Here is a 20,088-nt window from a genome sequence, read left to right as displayed (position 1 = left end):
TGTGATGTCCCCCCCTCACTGTCTCTGAGTTCCCTGAAGACAGAAGAGTTGTAGCCACAGGTACCTTCCCAACACCTGACCAAGAGCCTAGCACAGGGAACATCCATGGGCAGACACATGGAGAGATGGACAAGTGGATGGATGTATGCATCAATGCATACTGGAGACTGCCAGGAGGCTCCTACCCCAACTTTACCCCAGTGAGGCTGATAACAAAAACATGCAAAATTGTGACTCTTTTGCATTTTTCAGCGGATTCCACTGCCATTTCTGTACAAATACACTGCTTGTTTTGTACATGAACACTCCCAGGTCAGCATCTTTGACATACTATCCCGTGGTTAACTGCAGAGTACAGTTCTCCCTCTTCCTGCTGAGCCGGGAGCCCAAAGTGGGGCTCAACCCCTGAGCCAAAGGCAGATGCCCAACCATCTGAGCCAGCCAGGCGCCCCCCCGTATAGCTAATTCTGACCATGTAAAGGCCCTCAGTTGACGTCCAACGACCTCATCTTTTCTTCGTCATCTTATCCCCATAGCACCAAAATACTTCCTCACTGCTCCACACTTCCCAGCCTTTACAAATCTCTTCTCTATACATGGAATGCACCCTTATCCCAGCATTCTCCCAATCAAACTTACAACCACAACTTCAATGTCATGTTGATATGAGCTCTTCCCTGAAATACTAAGCAGTGCTGTTAGCATTTCGTCCTTCTCTTTCTTTATATGTTACATTAAAATTATGTTTACTTTCCTATGTTAAGTCACAAAATCCTAAAAGGTAGGTAGTGTGTTATATTCAGGTCTGGACCACTGAGATGCTTATGGTGTGGAGAGTGATATGAACAGCTAAACAGATAATTGCAATATAAAACATAGCATGAACCCATAATAAGTTCTGAACATTCTGGTGACTGCTAGGTTTCAAAATGAGAGAGCCAATAAAGACATTTAGTACAAAAGCATGTCAGACAACTTCTCTGAATAGTCCAGAAACATTTGTTTCTACAGTGAAAGACGGTATGGTGTGGTGGGCATTGCGTAGTGGGGCTTTGGAGCTAGACTACCTGAGTTCAAACCTTGGCTCTGCCACTACCAGGATAACGTGAGTAAATTGTTACTGTCATCTGCTTTAGTTATCGCAGGCGATAGAGGTACCCTCCTCAAAGCATTGCAGAAAAGGCATAAATGAGTGAATATATATAAAATGTTTAGAATACTGCCTGACACATACCAAGTCCTCAACAAATGTTCACTAGTATTATTTCTACAACATGAAAGGTGTAAGGCTGGTTTTCCTTTCAAGAAAGCAAGACTCAAGCTGGGAGAAATGACAAGATCCTGTGAAAGATACAACATAAAGCAGAAAATTAGGTGTTAAATGACAAAAACTTAAGTACTGATGAAATATACAATCTCCCAGGATGACTTTTGAAAGTAAGACTACATTCATCTGTATGTTCAGGTTCAGATGTTTGTTAAGAAAAATAAAGCCAAAAACCAGCTCTAAAACATGAAGGTCTAAGATGATCAAATATTAGCATTTTTATATGGTTCGACCTAACACTTTCTAGTTATTCCTTGGTCACAAAATCACAAGGGTTCTTCACAGATTTACGCATGAGAGACAGAGAATGAGAATGTACTCGGTTTTCTGTACAACCAGCAGAAATAACAGAATTCTGCCCTCAAAGCATCTTTGGAGAACACCTAATTCAACTCCATGAAGCTGTAACATGAAAACGAAGTTAAATGACTAGTAGAGAATATTAAGGTAAATATTTCAAAGAGAATAACTATGAATATTTGTATATTTTAATGAATTCAGAAAAATCTCCACTCCACTGCCTCTCTTCTTCTTGTATAAAATTATAGGCAGTGTCTGTGATCTGTGACCAAAAAAAAAAAAAAAGAAAGAAAGAAGGAAAGAAAAGAAAAAGACAGTTACAGCCTTATTCCTCTGAGTTCAGATCCACAGTAAAGACTCATACTTATCACTTTACATTTTTCTATATAAATGTATTTTAGAGCCATAAACTTGCAAAAGGAGCACATCAAACTTAATGTTACTCAAACTTTTCTTTAATAAAGAAAAATCAAAGGATTATTTAACAATTATGCACAACTATGCTCAATTGACAAAGATGATTAGCTCAGGAATCTTAAGAGTAACAGAAATGGAAGAGCATACCACCAAAAAAAAAAAAAAAAAGATAAATTCATTCTATGACTAGAAAATGCTTTAAGATAAAAACATTAATTCAATAAGAAAATAGTTATTTCTTTTATCACAGAGACTGTAAGTTTAACTCATTTCTATATCAGGTTATGCAGCATACCTTCCAGTCTCTAGTTTCTCATGCAAAAGTTTGGAGAGTTTTTCTCAAAGTAGAGCAAATCAGTGCTAATGGTTTCAAGTGAGGGCTTGGAGGCAGCCTGGAAAGCATTCTTGGAAGGCCATTTACACTCACCTGAACCCAGCTCAATACCTTCTTTTTTACAGTTAATATCTATTACTAGTGAGTGATTCCCTCATCCTTACTCAACAGATAGATTACTACAAATGCACCTATAAATTAAAATTTTTCATCAACGTGGAGGAGAGTAGCTGGAGCCTAAATGAGACCCTGGCAGTCTCCTGGGACTGTTTTTGGAAAACAGAAAAACTGCCTCATTCCAGACAATATGTAAAAATAATACTTTAATGAAAGGTATTCACCCTGTCCATATGCTTCCCCTAAAATGCTTATAAGAAACTCAAATAACATTAGGATACAAGAGGTAATAAGGTACCTAAAAAAAGGCAAGTAGTATACGTGACGCCTGCTTCCTATAATTCTAACCACATTATCTGACAGGTAATATTTTCAGTATAGTTTTCAGGAAATTATTGTAAAAATACAATAAATACTATAATGGAAATATAGGGATTCATTTATTACTTTTTGGTTTACAAACAAAGGCACCCAATAATGCTTCTATTTACTTCTTATAAAAGTAATCTTTATAAGATTACTCAATTTACATTTAAAACAAAAAGCAAAAAACCCTGAACCAGTTCCTACAGACGTCTACACACAAAAAAAGGGGAGAAATAAGATTTTTTTCCTCCCTGCTTCCAAACTTTATTACCATTTTTATACCATGTTTATACCATTCTTAAGTCAAAGAGTGTATTGCCATGCCTCTTTGTTGAGTTTTAAAACATATTAATGTTGCCAAGTCAAATTGCAATATAGCCACATATGATGTCACAATTGACAGATGCACAGAATCAAGACTGAATAGTGGGGGAAAAACAAATGTTTTACAATACAGCTTTATCAAATGAATTAAATGAAATATTAAATTTAATTAGGTTATCGTGTTAAAAACTGAGTTCGTGTAGAAAATATAATCATACATAACTAAAAACCACGTCTAGCAAATGACAAAAGCAAAAATTATTTCCAAAATCTTTGAGTTAAGCTTAAAGTCTAGTTGGTGGGGATGAACAACCTATATACTCCTCATACTAATTTTAGAACTAAGTTCTAAAATGACGTATTAATTTATTCACTAGTTTCTTCTGACAACAGAATTCAAAACAAACACACAACATCAATGCAGTGGCCTCAGCACCCGTCCCAGCTAGCATTTCTTTACGTTGGATTACAAGAACAACGACACAGGTCAGAAGACATACCCCCTTCTGTACTTCACATGCCTGTCAAAGTTGTACCTGATTCTTCTGCAAAATACAAAGATGATGCATCTGATTCTAAGTATATTCGGCAGAAGTATAAACATCATACAAATGTCAGCATGTTTTCAATATATTATGGAAATGTATTTGGAAAGATGGGTACTCAATGTCTACAGCATCTACAGTTAATTAGTGGGCCACTTTAAATTAAAGGCATCATCATTTATTCCATTTTCAGACACTGTCATGGTCTCTCATACCTTATACAAGATATGGTCCTAGACCAGAGACTTAGTATCATTTCAAAGAATAGATATATATTTATATACATATTTCTTTTCAAATAATGTTTAAAAGTTTTACGACAGAAAATCTGGCTTCAACATGGAAGCATTTTTCCTTTTCAAGATCACGCACCTGCATGGAAGAAGGCGGTTTCCTTTACATTTAGTTTTTTTCACAATAACAAAATAAACTTCTTACACATTGCATTTAAATTGGCAGAGAAAATTAAGATGTAAAGTTCTATGTAACCTTTTGTATTGTGAACTGACCTCATTAAACACATTCAAGGTATATTGTTGATGATTTAAATATAGTACAACTTGATCAGCTAAAGTAGAACATGTTATGGTGATCAACCTGTTAAACCAAATGTATGTTAAAACAGTAAGGACAGTTAACTACTATTAAGGTTTAAAGGGAATAATAATAATGTATCATTAAAATATACATTAATTTTCTTGCTATTACTTGTTTCTATAATGCATTTCTTTCTAAAGCTAAAACTACATGCAGAAAAAATAAATGGTATCTTGAAACTCATTCAACAATTTGCTACTTTATGTGGTATGTAAATAAAGTCCTTCATTTAATTTTATACACATTATTTTATGCACTATTTTATTTTTCTTGAAGGAATTCAGCTCTCAAGGTCAAAGTTTAGTATGTGTTTACACACATGAGAACATTTTCGTAATGTCATGACTACCTGCAAATACATTCTTCCGTAATAAAGCACTTTCAGTTTTCATTGGAAAGACTGCATAAGCCTTTTAAAAGTCCTGTTAATAAAATGTATAAGGGGAAGAGAGCACAAATATGGCAAATCCCTCCTCACCTGCACCCCCCTTTGCCAAAGTCTCAAGAAATCCTCCAACTTCAAAACATGAACAAAATTTCACAGGACTGATTTTTATTTGGTCATAATGCGGACAAGAAAAATTGTATTTCTATTCTTTTTGATACTAATAGTCTTACCGAATTCATTCTCATTTTCCTTCAAAAAATACATAGCATATGTTGATATGGATTCTCAAACCCATTTAGATACAGTAGGGTCTTTAGAATAATATATAGCCTTCTGATTACGGAAGCAACTGATGGCTTACACAAAAATGGTGTGTATCAGACCACTAATCAGAAAGGAAAACGAGAACATGTCTTTCATGTTGGAGACCACTCAATAACTTACAGAATGATTCAAAAACAGTTTGGCTACAGTTTTAACAAAACTAAAACCCACTTCAACTGATGAGAAAAATCAAACACTGAAGACTGAAATATCTACCAACTTAGCTAAGTATTACTGTCCAAATAAATGCTTCCACTGCACTATATATTAGAGTTAGAAATTCACTATATGTTAAGGCATATTTTAATTAATATGTTCCAGAATTGCACAGTTATACTGGTCAGTGTTCCTATTTCCCCACTCCTACCCTCATCCCACCCCTTGTCCCCAGGGATCAAAATGTTAAGTCATGGATTTGGTGGCTGTTGTAGATTTGAGCTGGCATAACCACAGTGTGTTCACTAGATTTTTATAAGCATAAACATTAAAATGTTACATAAAATGTACCATACTTTACTCCACGCTCTGATCTAAGATGGTTTAATGTCTTGACAAAAGGTGAGATGACTTAAGTACATTTTACATTTTGTGCATTTAGACCACCATATGCATAGATGTTCTAATGCTAAATTCTTGTCTTCAGTATCTCATAGTGCTGGACGCTCTGAAGTATGACAGAAACTTGTAACACAAACTAACCACAAAGTACCAGATGTTTCTTGCCATTTGTGATCTTGCAATAAAAATGCGCCAAATCAGGATCACAAGGATAGTATTGAAACCATACCGTATGTTCCTCAACCTGGAAAGCAAATCAAGAGACGTATCAGACAATATTTTCTAGGAAAATATTTTTGCTTTGCAGATAATTGATGCTTAGTTTTCAAATCCATTATTGATTTGAAACCTATTTAAAAATTAATTACAAGCCCTTAAGTTAGAAACTTAGCAAAAGTCAGACTTGCCCATACAGTCCATCAAACAACACATTACCTCTACTAACAATGAATAACACAAAGGTTTTTTATAACAGTACATTTGGGATGCAAACTTATTCATTCAACAAGTATTTCTGAACATCTTTCTTTGTGACCAGTACTAAGTATATTGTAGGTAAAACAGACATGACCCTTGTATTTCTGGAGCTTCCTATCTAATCTAGAAAGGTTTGTTCATTATATACATCATCTCTAGACAAAATAAACATTTTTTAAACATCTTTAACATCTCTAACAACTTCCAAGTTGTCAGACAAATGAAATTCTTCAGTTACAGGTGACAGTCACATGATCAAAGGCCAACTGGACAAATCCTCATCCATGAATGAAACATGGTACTAGTGTATATAGAAGGACCCTCCCATTCTCAAAGAGTAATATTAACGTTATTGTGCTCGTGTTTCAAAATGTTTTTTATAATTTTAATGGTGTTAGAAAAGAATACAAACGTTCAGATATGTAACAATGCTAAATAAATTCCATTAACTTCAATAGGCAGTCCAAGATAGGACTATAATATACAAACGATATAAAAACAAAAGAGCTTTAAATTAGGAGTCAAAGGTAAGTATTCTAGTTTCCTTTGCCACCTAATATGTATGACCTAGGCGAACACAACTTCCCTCTGCTTCTCTTTCCTCAACTTCGCAACTAGTTGCTCTGCAAAACCTCATACAAGTTGGAGGTATGAGAAGAATGATGTGAAGGTCTTAAAAACTGTTATAAAAATTGTATTATAAAAACACTACAAATGAAAGAGGTTACTACTGAAACTAACTGCATCCCTGAATTATGGGATAACAATGATTTTTCTGTGTGGTCTGAGGTTTTTAAAACAATAAGTGTATGTTACGTTTGTAATGAAACTAAGGGAATAATTATAACTCTGGTTTTATAAACAAAGAAAAAATTCTACGCTGAATGATTTATTATTTTCTCTCTTTTTCCCTTCCAAAGATATATCTGACTAGGGCAAAAACAAACAAAAACTCTCCAAATAAACTACCTCTAGTTTAAAATACATTTTAATTCTCTCCTAATATCTTCTTCAGTAGCAATATAAGGAAAGATAATAGTGACTTTCAAAACCAAATTCCACTTGAAATTAGTGCTAAGGAACAGTATAAATTGATAATAAGTTTCAACAATCATAGGCTAAATTAATACTACCATAGTTTCCAAAGTCCAAAGGTAAGCACTTTTCCTAAATGCAATATATTACACTAGCAATATCTTTCACTTGCCAAAAAAAAATAAAAAACAAAAAAAACCTGCATAATGTTTCATAAGGAAGACAGGATGAAATCAAGTAAAAAACTTACTTGTTCAGATGTTTTCTAGCTGCAGGGAGGCCAGACATTTCTTCATTCAATACATATTTCTTAGTTCCCATGCAGTAGTTCTCTATATATTCTGCCCAATGTAACTGCCGTACATCAATATTAAAGGTCTATAGAAAGAAAAAAAAATACTGGTTACTTTCTTGAATAATTTTTTCACAACTAGTCAATAATTCACACTTTTTAAATTTTTTTTAAAGACTTATTTATTTTAGAGAGAGAGAGAGAGACAGAGTGCACAGGGAGAGGGTCAAAGAGAGAGAACCCAAGTAGACTCCCCGCTGAGCGCAGAGCCCCAGCACAGGTCTCGATCTGAGGACCCATGAGATCACGACTTGAGCTGAAATCAAGTCAGAAGCTTAAACGACTGAGCCACCCAGGCACCCCCAAAATTCATACTTTTTAAAAGGCTAATTCCATATGACAAGATTATAAAATTATTATATATATATATGTAACTTTTAAAATCTTACTGCTATTCACGAAGAAATTCTTATCCCTATTTTATACCTTCCACTAAACACAGAAAGATTTCAGAAGATAATCAGAAAACTCATGTCAGAATTTAAAGAGAAGTATATGAAGTATAAGAAGAAACCTGTACCATTAAAAAACAAATCCATTGTCCAAATAATCTATGTATTCCTCACCACTTTATACATGTACTAATACATTTATTTCCAGTTTCTTTCTATCTAAAGTATCTCTTCTCGAACACCCTGCATACCACCATACAGATTACTTTTCCTATAGAACAGTGATGGCATCAAAAGAAAGAGTATGTTGTGAATGCTGGCTTAGGAGTTTAGGTAACAGTAAGGAGGCCATTTGATGAAAATGATGGACAAATCAAAAAATAAAACTTTACAAAAATGTTACTTAGTGACAAAAGAAGAGGGCTATACATTGCTCAGTGCTTTTCCATACAGAATCAGATTTTTTTTGGAGTTATAAACAGCTTATTCAGTATTTACCATTACTTATCTGAAAATATCAAGTTGTAGACCCAAAAAAGCTACCACAGATAAACCATTAAAGTAACATTGCACTTAACTGGGGATTCGACTTCAGACCGGAGATATTATGAGAAGTCATTACATATGTGTAATTGGATCCCCACAGGAAAAGTGAAAAAGAGTGGAACAGAAGCACTATCTGAGAAGACAAAAGCTGGAAATTTCCTCAAAATGATGACACACAAGTCACAGACTCAAAACACACATACATCACATCTACACATGTATCTGAGCACATCAAAGTAAAACTGTTGAAAATCAAAGATGAAAATTTTCAAGACAGCAGAAAAAAGTGTTACAGATTACCTCCCAAGGGACAAGAATTAAACTGATAGTGACTTCTCAAAAGAAGCAATGGAAGCCAAAAGACTATGAGAGGATGTCTTCCAGGGCTCGAAGAAAACTGTTAACGTACAACTCTATACCAGTATAAACATCTTTGACAAATAAAGATGTTTCCAGAAGAATAAAAACGGAGACAACATGACATCAGCATATGACTCACACCTGAGGAAGTACATTAAAGGGTATTCTTCAAGCATGATTCCAATTGAAGTCTGGAGATGGAAGAAGAAATGAAGAACAATGATGCTGGTAAATCTATGTGAATACTTACTGCACAGACTGCAATAAGAATAATGATTGTGAGACATATAACACACATGCAGAATTAAAACATGTATTGCTCCTTGCGTTATCCAAAAAGGGCAGAAGTACCAATATTATATTAGTCCTTGATAAAGTAAGGAAGGATGCTGTAATCTCTAGAGTAACCTACCAATACAACTAATATATTTCTGTGTAACTGACCCAGATGGAAAAACAGAAAATTGTAAAAAATACCTCAAAGAAAGAAAAAAAAAAAGAACTTAAAATAAGTAAGATATATAGAAAGCACTAAGAGTTAGATTTAAATCAAATATTATCAGATTACATTACAGATTAAGTCTTTCAAATAAGGGTCTAAAATTGTCAGACTGAAAAAAAGCCTACATGCTGCTCAGAAGAGAAATATCTAAAAGATAAGGATACAGGAAAGTTGAAAATAAAGGTCAGGGACACCTGAGTGGCTCAGTCGGTTAAGTGCCTGCCTTTGGCTCAGGTCACGATCCCAGGGTCCTGGGACTGAGTCCCACCTTGGCCTCCTTGCTCAGCGGTGAGCCTGCTTCTCTCTTCACCTGCTGTTCCCCTTACTTGTGCTCTCTCTCTCTCTTTCTCTCTCTCTGACAAATAAATAAATAGGTCAGAGGAAGATATACCTTTCTACCAACAATGTATGAGAGCTCCCACTGGCCAGGGCCTTACCAGAAGGATATGTTGGCAAAGTCTGCATTTTTGCAAACAGTTAAGTAGTAAATATCTCAGTCTAGTTTCAATTTACATTTCCATTTTTATGAGTGAGGATGAGTATCTTTTCAAATGGTTAAGAATCATTTGCATTTATTTTTCTGTAAACTGTTCATCTCTAGCCCATTTTCAGTAGGATTATTGGGCATTTATGCCATTTCTACACAAACTTTTTATGTAATATGAAATGCATACTAACATTACACTGAGATACCACTATACACCCACCAAAGTGGCTAAAATTAAAAATTAAGATGAAAAGGCCAAATGTTCAGAGGATGTGGATTAACAGGAACTCTTATACACTGCTACTTGGAATGTCAACTTTGGAAAACTGTTTAGCATTATCAACTACAATGAACATACAAACACTCTTTGTAGCTACTATTCTATTTCTAGATACAGAACCTATACAAATGTGTGCACATGGTTCAAAGAATTATTCCCAATAGCCAAAAACTGGAAATAACTCAAATATCAAAAAAAAAAAAAAAAGAAAAAATACTGTATACCATTTGTATAAAGTAAAAAATGGGTGTAACTGCCATATAGTGTTAGAATTCAAGATAGTTGTTACGTTTGGGAGATAGTGATTGGGAGGGGGCATGAGGGGATCTTCTGGAGATAATAATGTTCTATTTCTTCACCTTGCTCACTTTCTGATAACTCACTGGGCAGCTTGTGTTGTGCACTGGGATGGGGGGAGGGAAGATGAGAAGGGAGAAAATAAAGAATCAGCGGAAGCCACAAATCTTCTAACCTGAGATTATCTGTAGGACCCTGGTACCTTACACCTTCTGCTTTGAAGGCTGTAGGCAAGAAGGAAGACTGGCTTATAAAGCCTACGGCCCCATAAGTTAAGGAGTCTTATAGAATACTTCTGCAAAAAGATAAAAATCCCCAAAAACTCAGAACAAGGGTGAAAAAAAAGTAAACCCACCACACACAGAAGTGGGGAGAAAAACTGCATACTGATGCCTTTGTCTGGGCTAAATCTGCACTATCTAATATGGTAGCCACAAGCCACACACATCTCTGGGAACTTGAAAGTGACTGATCTGAAACTGAGATATGTTGGGGAGTGTAAATGCACACTGGGTTTCAAAGGCTCAGTATTAAAAAACTGGAAGTATAATATCCTTTAAATAGTTCTTTAAATTTTAAGTAATTTTTAAATTTTTGTTTAAATTATATTATTTTAGATATATTAAATAAAACATTAAAAAATTTTTTTAAAGATTTTATTTATTTATTTGACACAGAGAGAGACAGCCAGTGGGAGAGGGAACACAAGCAGGGGGAGTAGGAGAGGAAGAAGCAGGCTCCCAGAGGAGGAGCCCGATGTGGGGCTCGATCCCAGGACTCTGGGATCATACCCTGAGCTGAAGGCAGACGCTTAACGACTGAGCCACCCAGGTGCCCCATAAAACATTAAAATTTTTAAGGAAAGAAGTAGAAAGAAAAAGGAAGCTGAGACTGGGAAGATGAAAAAAAAAAAATCTCCTTTGAGAAACTGTAATCATGAACCAGCCTACTGAAGGCCCATATTCACCTGAGTTGTGCTAAAAACGTCATCAGATATTTTAAAGTGGTCCTGGCCTGTGAATGTCACCTGGCTAGTTAATGCTGATAGTCACTAGGTTACTGGCAGAAGCAAGGGCAAATCCTTATTGGGAAACTGCAATTTCAACACAGGCTTCAAAAAATTCCCACAGAAATCCTCAAGGAACATGAATTTAAGGTCAAACAATAAGAAACAAGAAACAAGGTGCCATGAGTGAGACCGAACTTAAAGGACAGATGGTTAGATGCTAAGCTGCACAGCCTTTAGAAGTTTGAATTATCAGAAACAGAATTTAAAACAATTATGTCTACCATGTTTCAAGAAAAAAAAATTCTAAAGATTATTTAAGAAATGTAAGATTTGAAAAATACACCAAACTTCTAAAAATGAAAATACCTAAAACCCAAAATTCAACGGGGTGGCTTAGACACAGCTGGAAGACTGCCACAGAACTTTAATTATTGGCTCTCAGGCCAGAAACAAAGAGATACAAAATATGAAATCAAAGTTAAAAGACTTGGAGGAGAGAATCATCTAAAATACATTACAATTTCACAAGAAGTTAAGAGAAAGGTGAAGAGGCCATAAGTGAAGAAACAATGGACTTCGGATCCAGGAAACACACTGTGAAACAGGATAAATTAAAAATATATATATATACAAAGACATTCACAGTGAAACTGAAGAATACCAAAGAAAACCTCTGAAAAAGAGACAAGAATAAGAGGTGGTCACCCATAATGTAAAAGCAAATGAGACTGATTTTTTTCAACAGCAAGAACATAAGCCAAATATCAAAGGAATATAAAAAGAAAGTTATCTTTAATGTGCCGAAATCATGTTACAAAAACAAGAGTGAAATAAAGACATGTCAGACAATCAAACATTGAGAGTTCACTACTAACAGACTCCCTAATAAATCATATTCTGGATAGATTTCAAGCTGAAAGAAAATGACCCTAAGGAGAAGATCTAATAGCAAAGACACTGGTAAGTATTGGTTAAATCTAAATAAAACTAAACAAAATCATATCTAATTATATAAGATTTAAATAAAGAACTGAAGTAATATATAAACACGTATATTAATGGGGTAGTGGTTATAGCTCAAACACTTTAAGGTCCTAAATATCATTAAGGAAGAGGCTATAGAAATTGCTTAATTTAGACTTCGTTAGGTATGCATGTTAAAATATCTAAGGAATCCTCAAAAAAAACCCCACACACAAAGAGCTTAAGTTTCGAACTAACAGAGGATGAAATATGGAATGATAAATGAAAGAATATATGAGTAAAACGATTTCAGAGAGAAGGTCTTTTCTCGAAATTCAAAGAAGAAAAAGTGGAGGAATAATGCATAAAAAAGTCCAAGTTTTCTATGAATTTGACTAAAGGGAAGAAAAAATCAACATTTCAATTATACTTTGAAAGCACCTCTGCCACTCTCAAATACTTACGCTATAAATTCTAAGATAAAGCAATTTTATTTTACTGCCAACAATTACGATGGAAGCTTTAATGAAACACTATAAATAGGTCAAATGTCTTTCTTGTTGCATACTGACTGTGAAAAATATCCAATTATTTCTCAGGTTGCTAATGGTTCCCCAATTAGTATGCTACATGTTTTCTAATATAAAACAGAAAATACTTGCCTTTTTATCTTCAGGGTTTAGTTGATTCATCAACATATTAACATTGTCAGTATTCCAAACCCAAGAATTACTTGTGAAATATTCAAGAAACACCATAGCTTTGTGAAGACGAGTTATTGTTTTCATCATCCTGTATCGTAAGAAAAATGGACATTCATAATTTGCATAGATTAGGGAAAATGTCACCACCACCCAGGGTACCAGTTTCTATATTGAGACAGTAACAGTAAAATTATAATACATAATTCAGTAACTTTAACAAACCACCAGCGAACAATAATATTTCTGTATCTTTGAAGAACATTTTATAAATCCAAAGTGGAAAAAATTTTTCAGCAGCAGCAAATGAATTTAATGCTGCCTAAACAGAGTTCTGTTGATATATGAAATTAATTTTCAAAGGAAATACGATACTTCGAGGTCAAATTTTCTACTATAATCCTAAACAAGTAAGTGGATTCAATTAGTATTCCCTTGCTCTTTGTTCCTTCAATCACATTTTAGTCCAGCTACAATTACTAAGATTTCCTGTGAATTTATAACATATGGTGTTACATTATAATATCAACTCTTTAGCATCATGGAGGCAAAGTATACAGAAATATTCGTTTGCCATTTAATTAACTCTCTCCACATATATTTTTAAAGTAACTTTCTCTTCAACGCAGAGAGGTACCACTCTTGATTGTTTGAATGTGCTGTGAAATCAATGACTCATGCTGAAAACTTTCTGAAATAGATATTCAAGATATTCAACTTAACTCCCCAAATCCCCCATTATCCATCCTTATGGAAATAAGGAAGTTCTGATATTTTTTGTTTGTTCCTTTTTTAAAAAGACCGAGGGGCCTCAATCTTTAAATCTGTCATTTTATACACCACTGTTCACTGTAAGTCAATGATATCACAACACTAATCAGAGCAGTAACATCTATATAATAGTAATTACCCACGATAAGTGGGGAAAGGGAAGAAAGAACTTTCTGAAACAAAACACACACCAAAAATTCCTGGCCTCTGATAAACAGAAAAATAATTTGTGGAAAAATACTTTAAAAGAATTCTATTTATATTCCCACAATAAGGATTAGCATTTACATAGTTTAGAAAGTACCAAAATCAGGAGTTTTAGAAATGGGGAAAATGGGAGAAAATGAGAACATTAGAAATGGGGGGAAAGTCAAAACAGTAACATTAGCTAAACAATTCTGAGAATACATTCAATACCTTTAAAAGAAACCCTGAATCCAGACTACTACAAGAAAATGAGGCAACATGGACTATGCAAAGAAAAACTGTGGTTCATGAAAGAAAGTAATCCCAAAATAAAACTTCCATCAAACACGAAAAGAATTACTGAGCATCGAAGGCTGTATTTGGACGGGAATAGTTCAGACAGATAGAAAGCACATGGGGGGGGGGGGACCAAGACATGCTCTTTTAGAAAAGAGATTAGACCATTTTTTTCCTATAACAAAAACAAAAAATAACAGATCTGTAATTAAATCAGTGTCTACTATCACAACCAGTATAGTACACTTGAATTACACACATACACATATTTGCATAACATCATTTTCCAACATACATCTTATTAACAAGTTCTTCCTAATTTCTTTTTCACTGACAATTCTCACCTAGTCTTATCTTCAGATTCACTCAAGTGACAAAATTACCCTGCAACCAATCACTGATTCAGCCATTCAAAAATACAGTAAAAAATTGGAGGGGAAGAAGGAAATCTGAAAGGCTGCATATGTGTGAAGTTCACAGAATATTTATCAAGCAATAAAAGTACTACATTGAATACTATGGGGATAAAAAGAAACTTAAAACTTTTGCATAATCGCTCTTTGGTTCAAATACCCTACGAGCAGACAGATGTATGTTCTGTGCATGTATTTATTCTTTATTACATCAACCTGCAAAAAAAATCATCACAATCTTTTAGAGTAGGGCAAGATCTTAATGGTCATCTAGCCCAGGATTTCTCAACCTCAACACTACAGACATTTTGAACCAAATAATTCTTTGTGGTGGGGGGCTGTCCCGCACATTTTAAGATGTTCAGCATCCCTGGCCTCTACCCATTAGATGCCAGTAGCATAACCTCCCTGAGTTGTAGTAACTAAAAATGTCCCCAAGTATTTTCAAATGTTCCTTGATGGAGGCCAAAAGTGCCCTCCATTAACCACCAGAAAGACAGGGGCACCCGGCTGGCTCAGTAGGTGAAGCGTCTGACCTCGGCTCAGGTCACGATCCCGGGGTCGGGCCCCACATCGGGCTCCCTGCTCAGTGGAGAGCCTTCTTCTCCCTCTCCCTCTGCTGCTCACCCCCCCCCACCTTGTGCTCTCTCACTCTATCTCAAATAAGTAAATAAAATCTTTAAAAAATCCAAAAACAAAAACTAACCAGAAAGATAAAAAATATCAGATTCACAGAAGTTAAGCTAGACAGAGTTAGGCTAAATAAAACCAATGGGACTATGGAACCATTTTTCTAATGTCATTTTTAAGAACGATGAAATATCTACTGCATTTCAAGAATGAGAGTGAATAATTTATACTGCCTCTACTTGTAATAATACCATACACCCTAGTCCCCAGTGTTACCCAGAACTCCTTATGACGCATGTTTGAGTGGTACTCTTTATCATTATGTCAGGATACACTGTAAGTTAGATTTTTATCTAGCTGAAACACAGAATAATGTAAATGAATAAAGTGGACACCACGAATGACACGATTAACATTACTTTAATGTAGAAGGAGGCATCATATTAAGGCCCCAATACAACATATAAAGCCCAGTACCTTGTTCAGTAAATATCTGAACAAATTAAATAATATAAATGATAAGACTTTGTACGTAACATTTATAAAACTGCCTAAATAAAAAACCTTTCTGGCTCTTGTTGCTTTTAGACTATAAGCTCCCAGAGGTCAAGGATCATTCCTGCTCTGATACTTAGGCTTGCACAGGACAAAACTCAGTTAAGATTCTTTACCGATGTTTCCTTTTTGGAGCAGACTTTAAAGTCCAAAGGTGATTACAATATTATCTCCTATCCTACATGCTCACCTACAATACCACTCTATCTTCCCATCAAAACGTAATGGTAATTTATAACCAATAGAATGAGGTGGAAATGACACTGTATAAACTCCAAGGGTGGGTAAGAAAAAGTGATACAGCTTTCTGCCTTGCTCACTGGAATACTCATGCTTGAAGACTTCAGTCGCCATATATGCTGTCCAACTCCCCCTAAGGCTGCTATGATGAAGGAAGCCCAAATCAGTGCATGTGGAGAGATGGTGTAGAAAGGCTCTGAGACTACATGACGTGAGAAAGATGCCCAGCACTCTCGCTGCTCTGTACCCTTCCTTTCCTAATTCCACAGTGTACCTGCTTCAGTCCCTATCTGACTGCATCCACTTCGAAGATGCTGAGCTAGAACCACCCCGGTAAAGTCTTCTAGAATTTCTGACCCACAGAAATGAGATAAGTAAAATGATTGTTTGATGTCAATTATACAACTTAAAAAAAAAAAAGACTCTTCAGTTTGAGGTGATATGGCATGCAGCACAGGTCACAGAACCGGTTTCAGTACTGGGAACGAGAGGCTGCTGTAATAAACATCTAAAAGACGTAGTACTGACCTTAGGGTCAGGTACACAGAACCTGGAAGGCCCTTGAGGAGACCACTGGTGAAACTTGGAAGGATCAAGAAAAGAATGTTAGTGGAAACTTTAAAGAGCTTTAAGGAAGATGCTTGTGAGGACTTGCAGGAAAGTGAGAAAAATACTGTTGGAAGTTAGAAGAACGGTCACTTGTGGTAAAATGAAAAATAAACACTGTACCTAGTAAATTCGATGATCTAGCCAAGATTTCCTCAAAGAGGACAAAGATGATCTTTAAAAAAATGAACCATTTGAGTAGAATCTGGAAGGAATGTACAATGTCAGCCAGGAATTCTTTAAGACACAGCTTCTGAGCATAGGTCAAGTCCAGAATGCAGATGTAAGATTCTTTGTTAAGACCTCAGAAAGATCTAAAATGGTACCTCACAGAACCTTTCAGATAAACAAAAGGCTCACTCCAATCTTAAAGACATGTCTCATAGACTACTGTCGAAGAAGCAGAACCTAAGAGTCTAAGGATCTAAAGGACAAGGATCTAAGATCGAAGGGTATTGTCCCATAGCAACCACATAAAGAACCTGAGACAGAAAAAAGGCATGTTTCAAAGAGATCGTGGGTATAGCTTTGGTCTAATGGAGAAGACTGTTTTAAAATGAGATATACAGGAAACCTGCAGTTTTAAAAGGAATCATATCAGTTTACACTTAAAGGGACAGAGACAAAGTGAAAAGAGGCTTCTGGATCAAGGGTCAGCAGACCAGAGTCTAGGGCCAAAGCCACCTTTTTTTGCAAATAAAGTTTTATTGGAATGTAGTCATGCTTACTCATTTACATATTGCTTAAGGCTACACAGCTGAGTAGTTGCAAGGTGAAAGCTACATATAATAGCAGAGTTGAATAACTGCAAAGAAACCACATGGCCCTTTACAGGAAAAGTTTGCTGATCCCAACCCTACGCACTCCCAACATTTTATGGGCAGGACGTAGGGTAAGAAGGCAATTCGCTGCACACCCAGGCCATTTTTTTTTTTTTTTAATGAAAAAGAAAGATGACTCAGAAGGCAGAGCCGAGAGCCTCAAAGAACCACCAGAGAGTAGGACTGAATCCTAATTAAGAAACCATCAAACATACCTAGCTGGAATTCAAAACTGTTACAGACCAGTGACTGCACAAAATTGTCCACTTTCCTATGCTTGCCTCACCCTTACACATTATGTAACCTGGCACTTTCATTCACAGGTTTTCAGACCAATAGCTGAGGAACTACACCTGCAAAACCACTCCTAAAGAGCCTCATCTGCAATTACACCAGATTCAGTTGACCCAACAGTGGCTTCAAGTTGATGCCAGAAAGGTAGGGGGAAGAAGTAAGTGTATTTTCCATGAGGGAGGAGTGTGAACTGTTGTGGCCAGAAGGCTGACCCCAGCCAACTGCACTTTCCAAAATGGCTTTGACAATACCTTTCAGCTAACTTGCTCAAATTTTACATGATCTTGAACATTCTCTACATTCCCCTTCCTCGAATTTTGGAGGACTTGTGTGACTCACGTGTGACTGAAAGAATGAGGTGGTAGTAGTGCTGCATGATTTCTATGGGTAGGTCAGAAAATGCAGAGAGCTTCCATTTGCCTGCTGAAAGACTTCTCCTTGAAGCCTTCAGTCACCATGTAAGCAGTCCATTTCCCCTAAGGCTACCACTAGTCCTGGAAAAGAGACTACAGGAAGAGGTCCTGACACTTTATGAAGAGACACTGACACAAGGTGTGTCCACTGCACACTCCCCCTTTCAGCTCCATGTGACAATCACATCAAAGACCCCCAAGCCAAAACTGCCTAGGTGATTCCCTCCTGAAGTCCTGATCCTGAGAGAAACAATAAACCAAGAGAAATAGTAAAGTAACTTCCGCTTTTCTAAGAGCCACTAAGTTTGAGATGATTTTATATAGCAACACCTTCTATAAATTATTTAATAAACTTGTTATTCATTCATCGTTTACGTTTACTAAGCCCCCTTTTCTATATAAGGCTTTGTGATATGTTTACTGTTTTACTTTTTTGACCTAGTTTTGACTTTTCTGCTCTAATATGCAATAACCTTATTAATACCAGGAAGGCATGCAATGCTATCACTGATGAATTTACATTTGCTTTTCAGCCATGAAAGAATGCTGCCAATAACAAACACTGCATTTCACAGATCACTCTTAAAAAAACTTGAAAATAATTTTGATATATTTTGGATCTTTTTTCCATTAAGTATTTCTTTACCTATCCTAAAGCTGTTCAATTCAACACCTCTCACATATTTCAATATTGAACACATTGGGTTAGGAACATAATGGACAACTGAATCCACAGAAAATCCCTACAAGAAACTCAGATCCTGATACACTATAACTGGCAGATACCTCACTTTTATTTTTTGAACAGTTGATGGAAGTTCTGGAATCAGCATCTTCTTTATACATTAATACTCAAATCCTGAACTCTCCAATCAAAGGCTCCACTGTAACGCCAATGTAGTTAAAAAAAATAAATACATTTATGGTACATTTCACTGTAATTCTGGTAAAGACATTAGGAGGACTTTAAGTTTGTGGGGTTTCAATAAGAAAGAAAAGAAGAAAGAAAGGCTATATAACAACCATAAGAAAATAGAAAGCTTCTCATTTGTTAACTTTTGATTTAAACTATGACATTTTCAACCTGGAAAATTAGTCCAAAAATGTAATTACCATATTATAAGCTGAATGGGCAGCTGAGATAGTTCAAGCCATTAATTTTTTAGAAACATTCTGTTTTTTCATATAAAACTGCACAATCCACTCATAGCAAAACATTTTACCCTTAATCCCCTATAGACTCACCTCTAGTTTTTAAGGGGGAGAGATGGGCTCAATTTCAGCTTATAATAACAATGACAACCTTGAGGCTGGACATTTCCTCTATTATGGGATTTTGGAGGATCAATGGCCCAATGAGATCCACAATTAGTCTCCCCAAATATCCTCAATTCCTAAGAAATGTCCTAGCATCCTGATTGTGATTGTGATTAATTAGGTTAGTAATTCTAAAGGTAAAGCTCATGCTAGCGGACTTTTGTCTCTCCAGCAAGCTTCCACCACCTTACCAATACATAGGTGTATTTACTGCTATTCTTCTTACCACGGTTTCTGACCTGTCAACCTGAGTGCAAGATCGAGCAATAATGCAGGTACTGTATGTCTGACACCCTTCCAATAATGAAGCAATAAGTTGTTGGAACAGAACTTAATATTGGGGCGCCTGAACACTTGGTTTAAAGGATTCATCTTGAAGGAATGATTTAGATAATATCCTGTAGGAAAAATAAGCGTCAGAGCATTTTGAATGTTATTTGTTATTCAGAAAAAATACCTAAAGTTAGACCTAGAATTCAGCACATGACAATAATTTATCATCCAAACTTCAGAATAAATTAGAGTGACAACACTACCTTTGCTTTTC

General features: G+C 35.6%; 1 protein-coding gene across 3 annotated transcripts in view; it reads right to left on the bottom strand.

The window, feature by feature from the left end:
- Positions 1-2,060: 2,060 nt before the first annotated feature.
- The window catches only part of FAR1 (fatty acyl-CoA reductase 1), a 65,771-nt gene continuing 47,743 nt past the window's right edge, over positions 2,061-20,088 (bottom strand). For 2 of the 3 annotated variants that reach the window (XM_045796532.2, XM_087855293.1), the window contains exons 10-12: positions 12,960-13,089; positions 7,360-7,487; positions 2,061-5,841 (exon numbers count right to left, since the gene is read on the bottom strand). In XM_045796532.2, coding sequence (XP_045652488.1) covers positions 5,679-5,841; positions 7,360-7,487; positions 12,960-13,089 — 421 coding nt within the window. In that variant the 3' untranslated portion in view covers positions 2,061-5,678. Of the gene's footprint in view, positions 5,842-7,359; positions 7,488-12,959; positions 13,090-19,767; positions 19,940-20,088 lie in introns of all 3 variants that reach the window. The other variant, XM_087855292.1, reaches the window with a different exon arrangement.

The sequence above is a fragment of the Ursus americanus genome, chromosome 24 (assembly GCF_024610735.1).
Source record: "Ursus americanus isolate L20-20 chromosome 24, mUrsAme1.1.p, whole genome shotgun sequence".
Lineage (NCBI taxonomy): Eukaryota > Metazoa > Chordata > Mammalia > Carnivora > Ursidae > Ursus > Ursus americanus.
The sequence above is the reverse complement of the archived record's forward strand: the minus strand, read 5'-3'. Positions and strand labels throughout refer to the sequence as shown.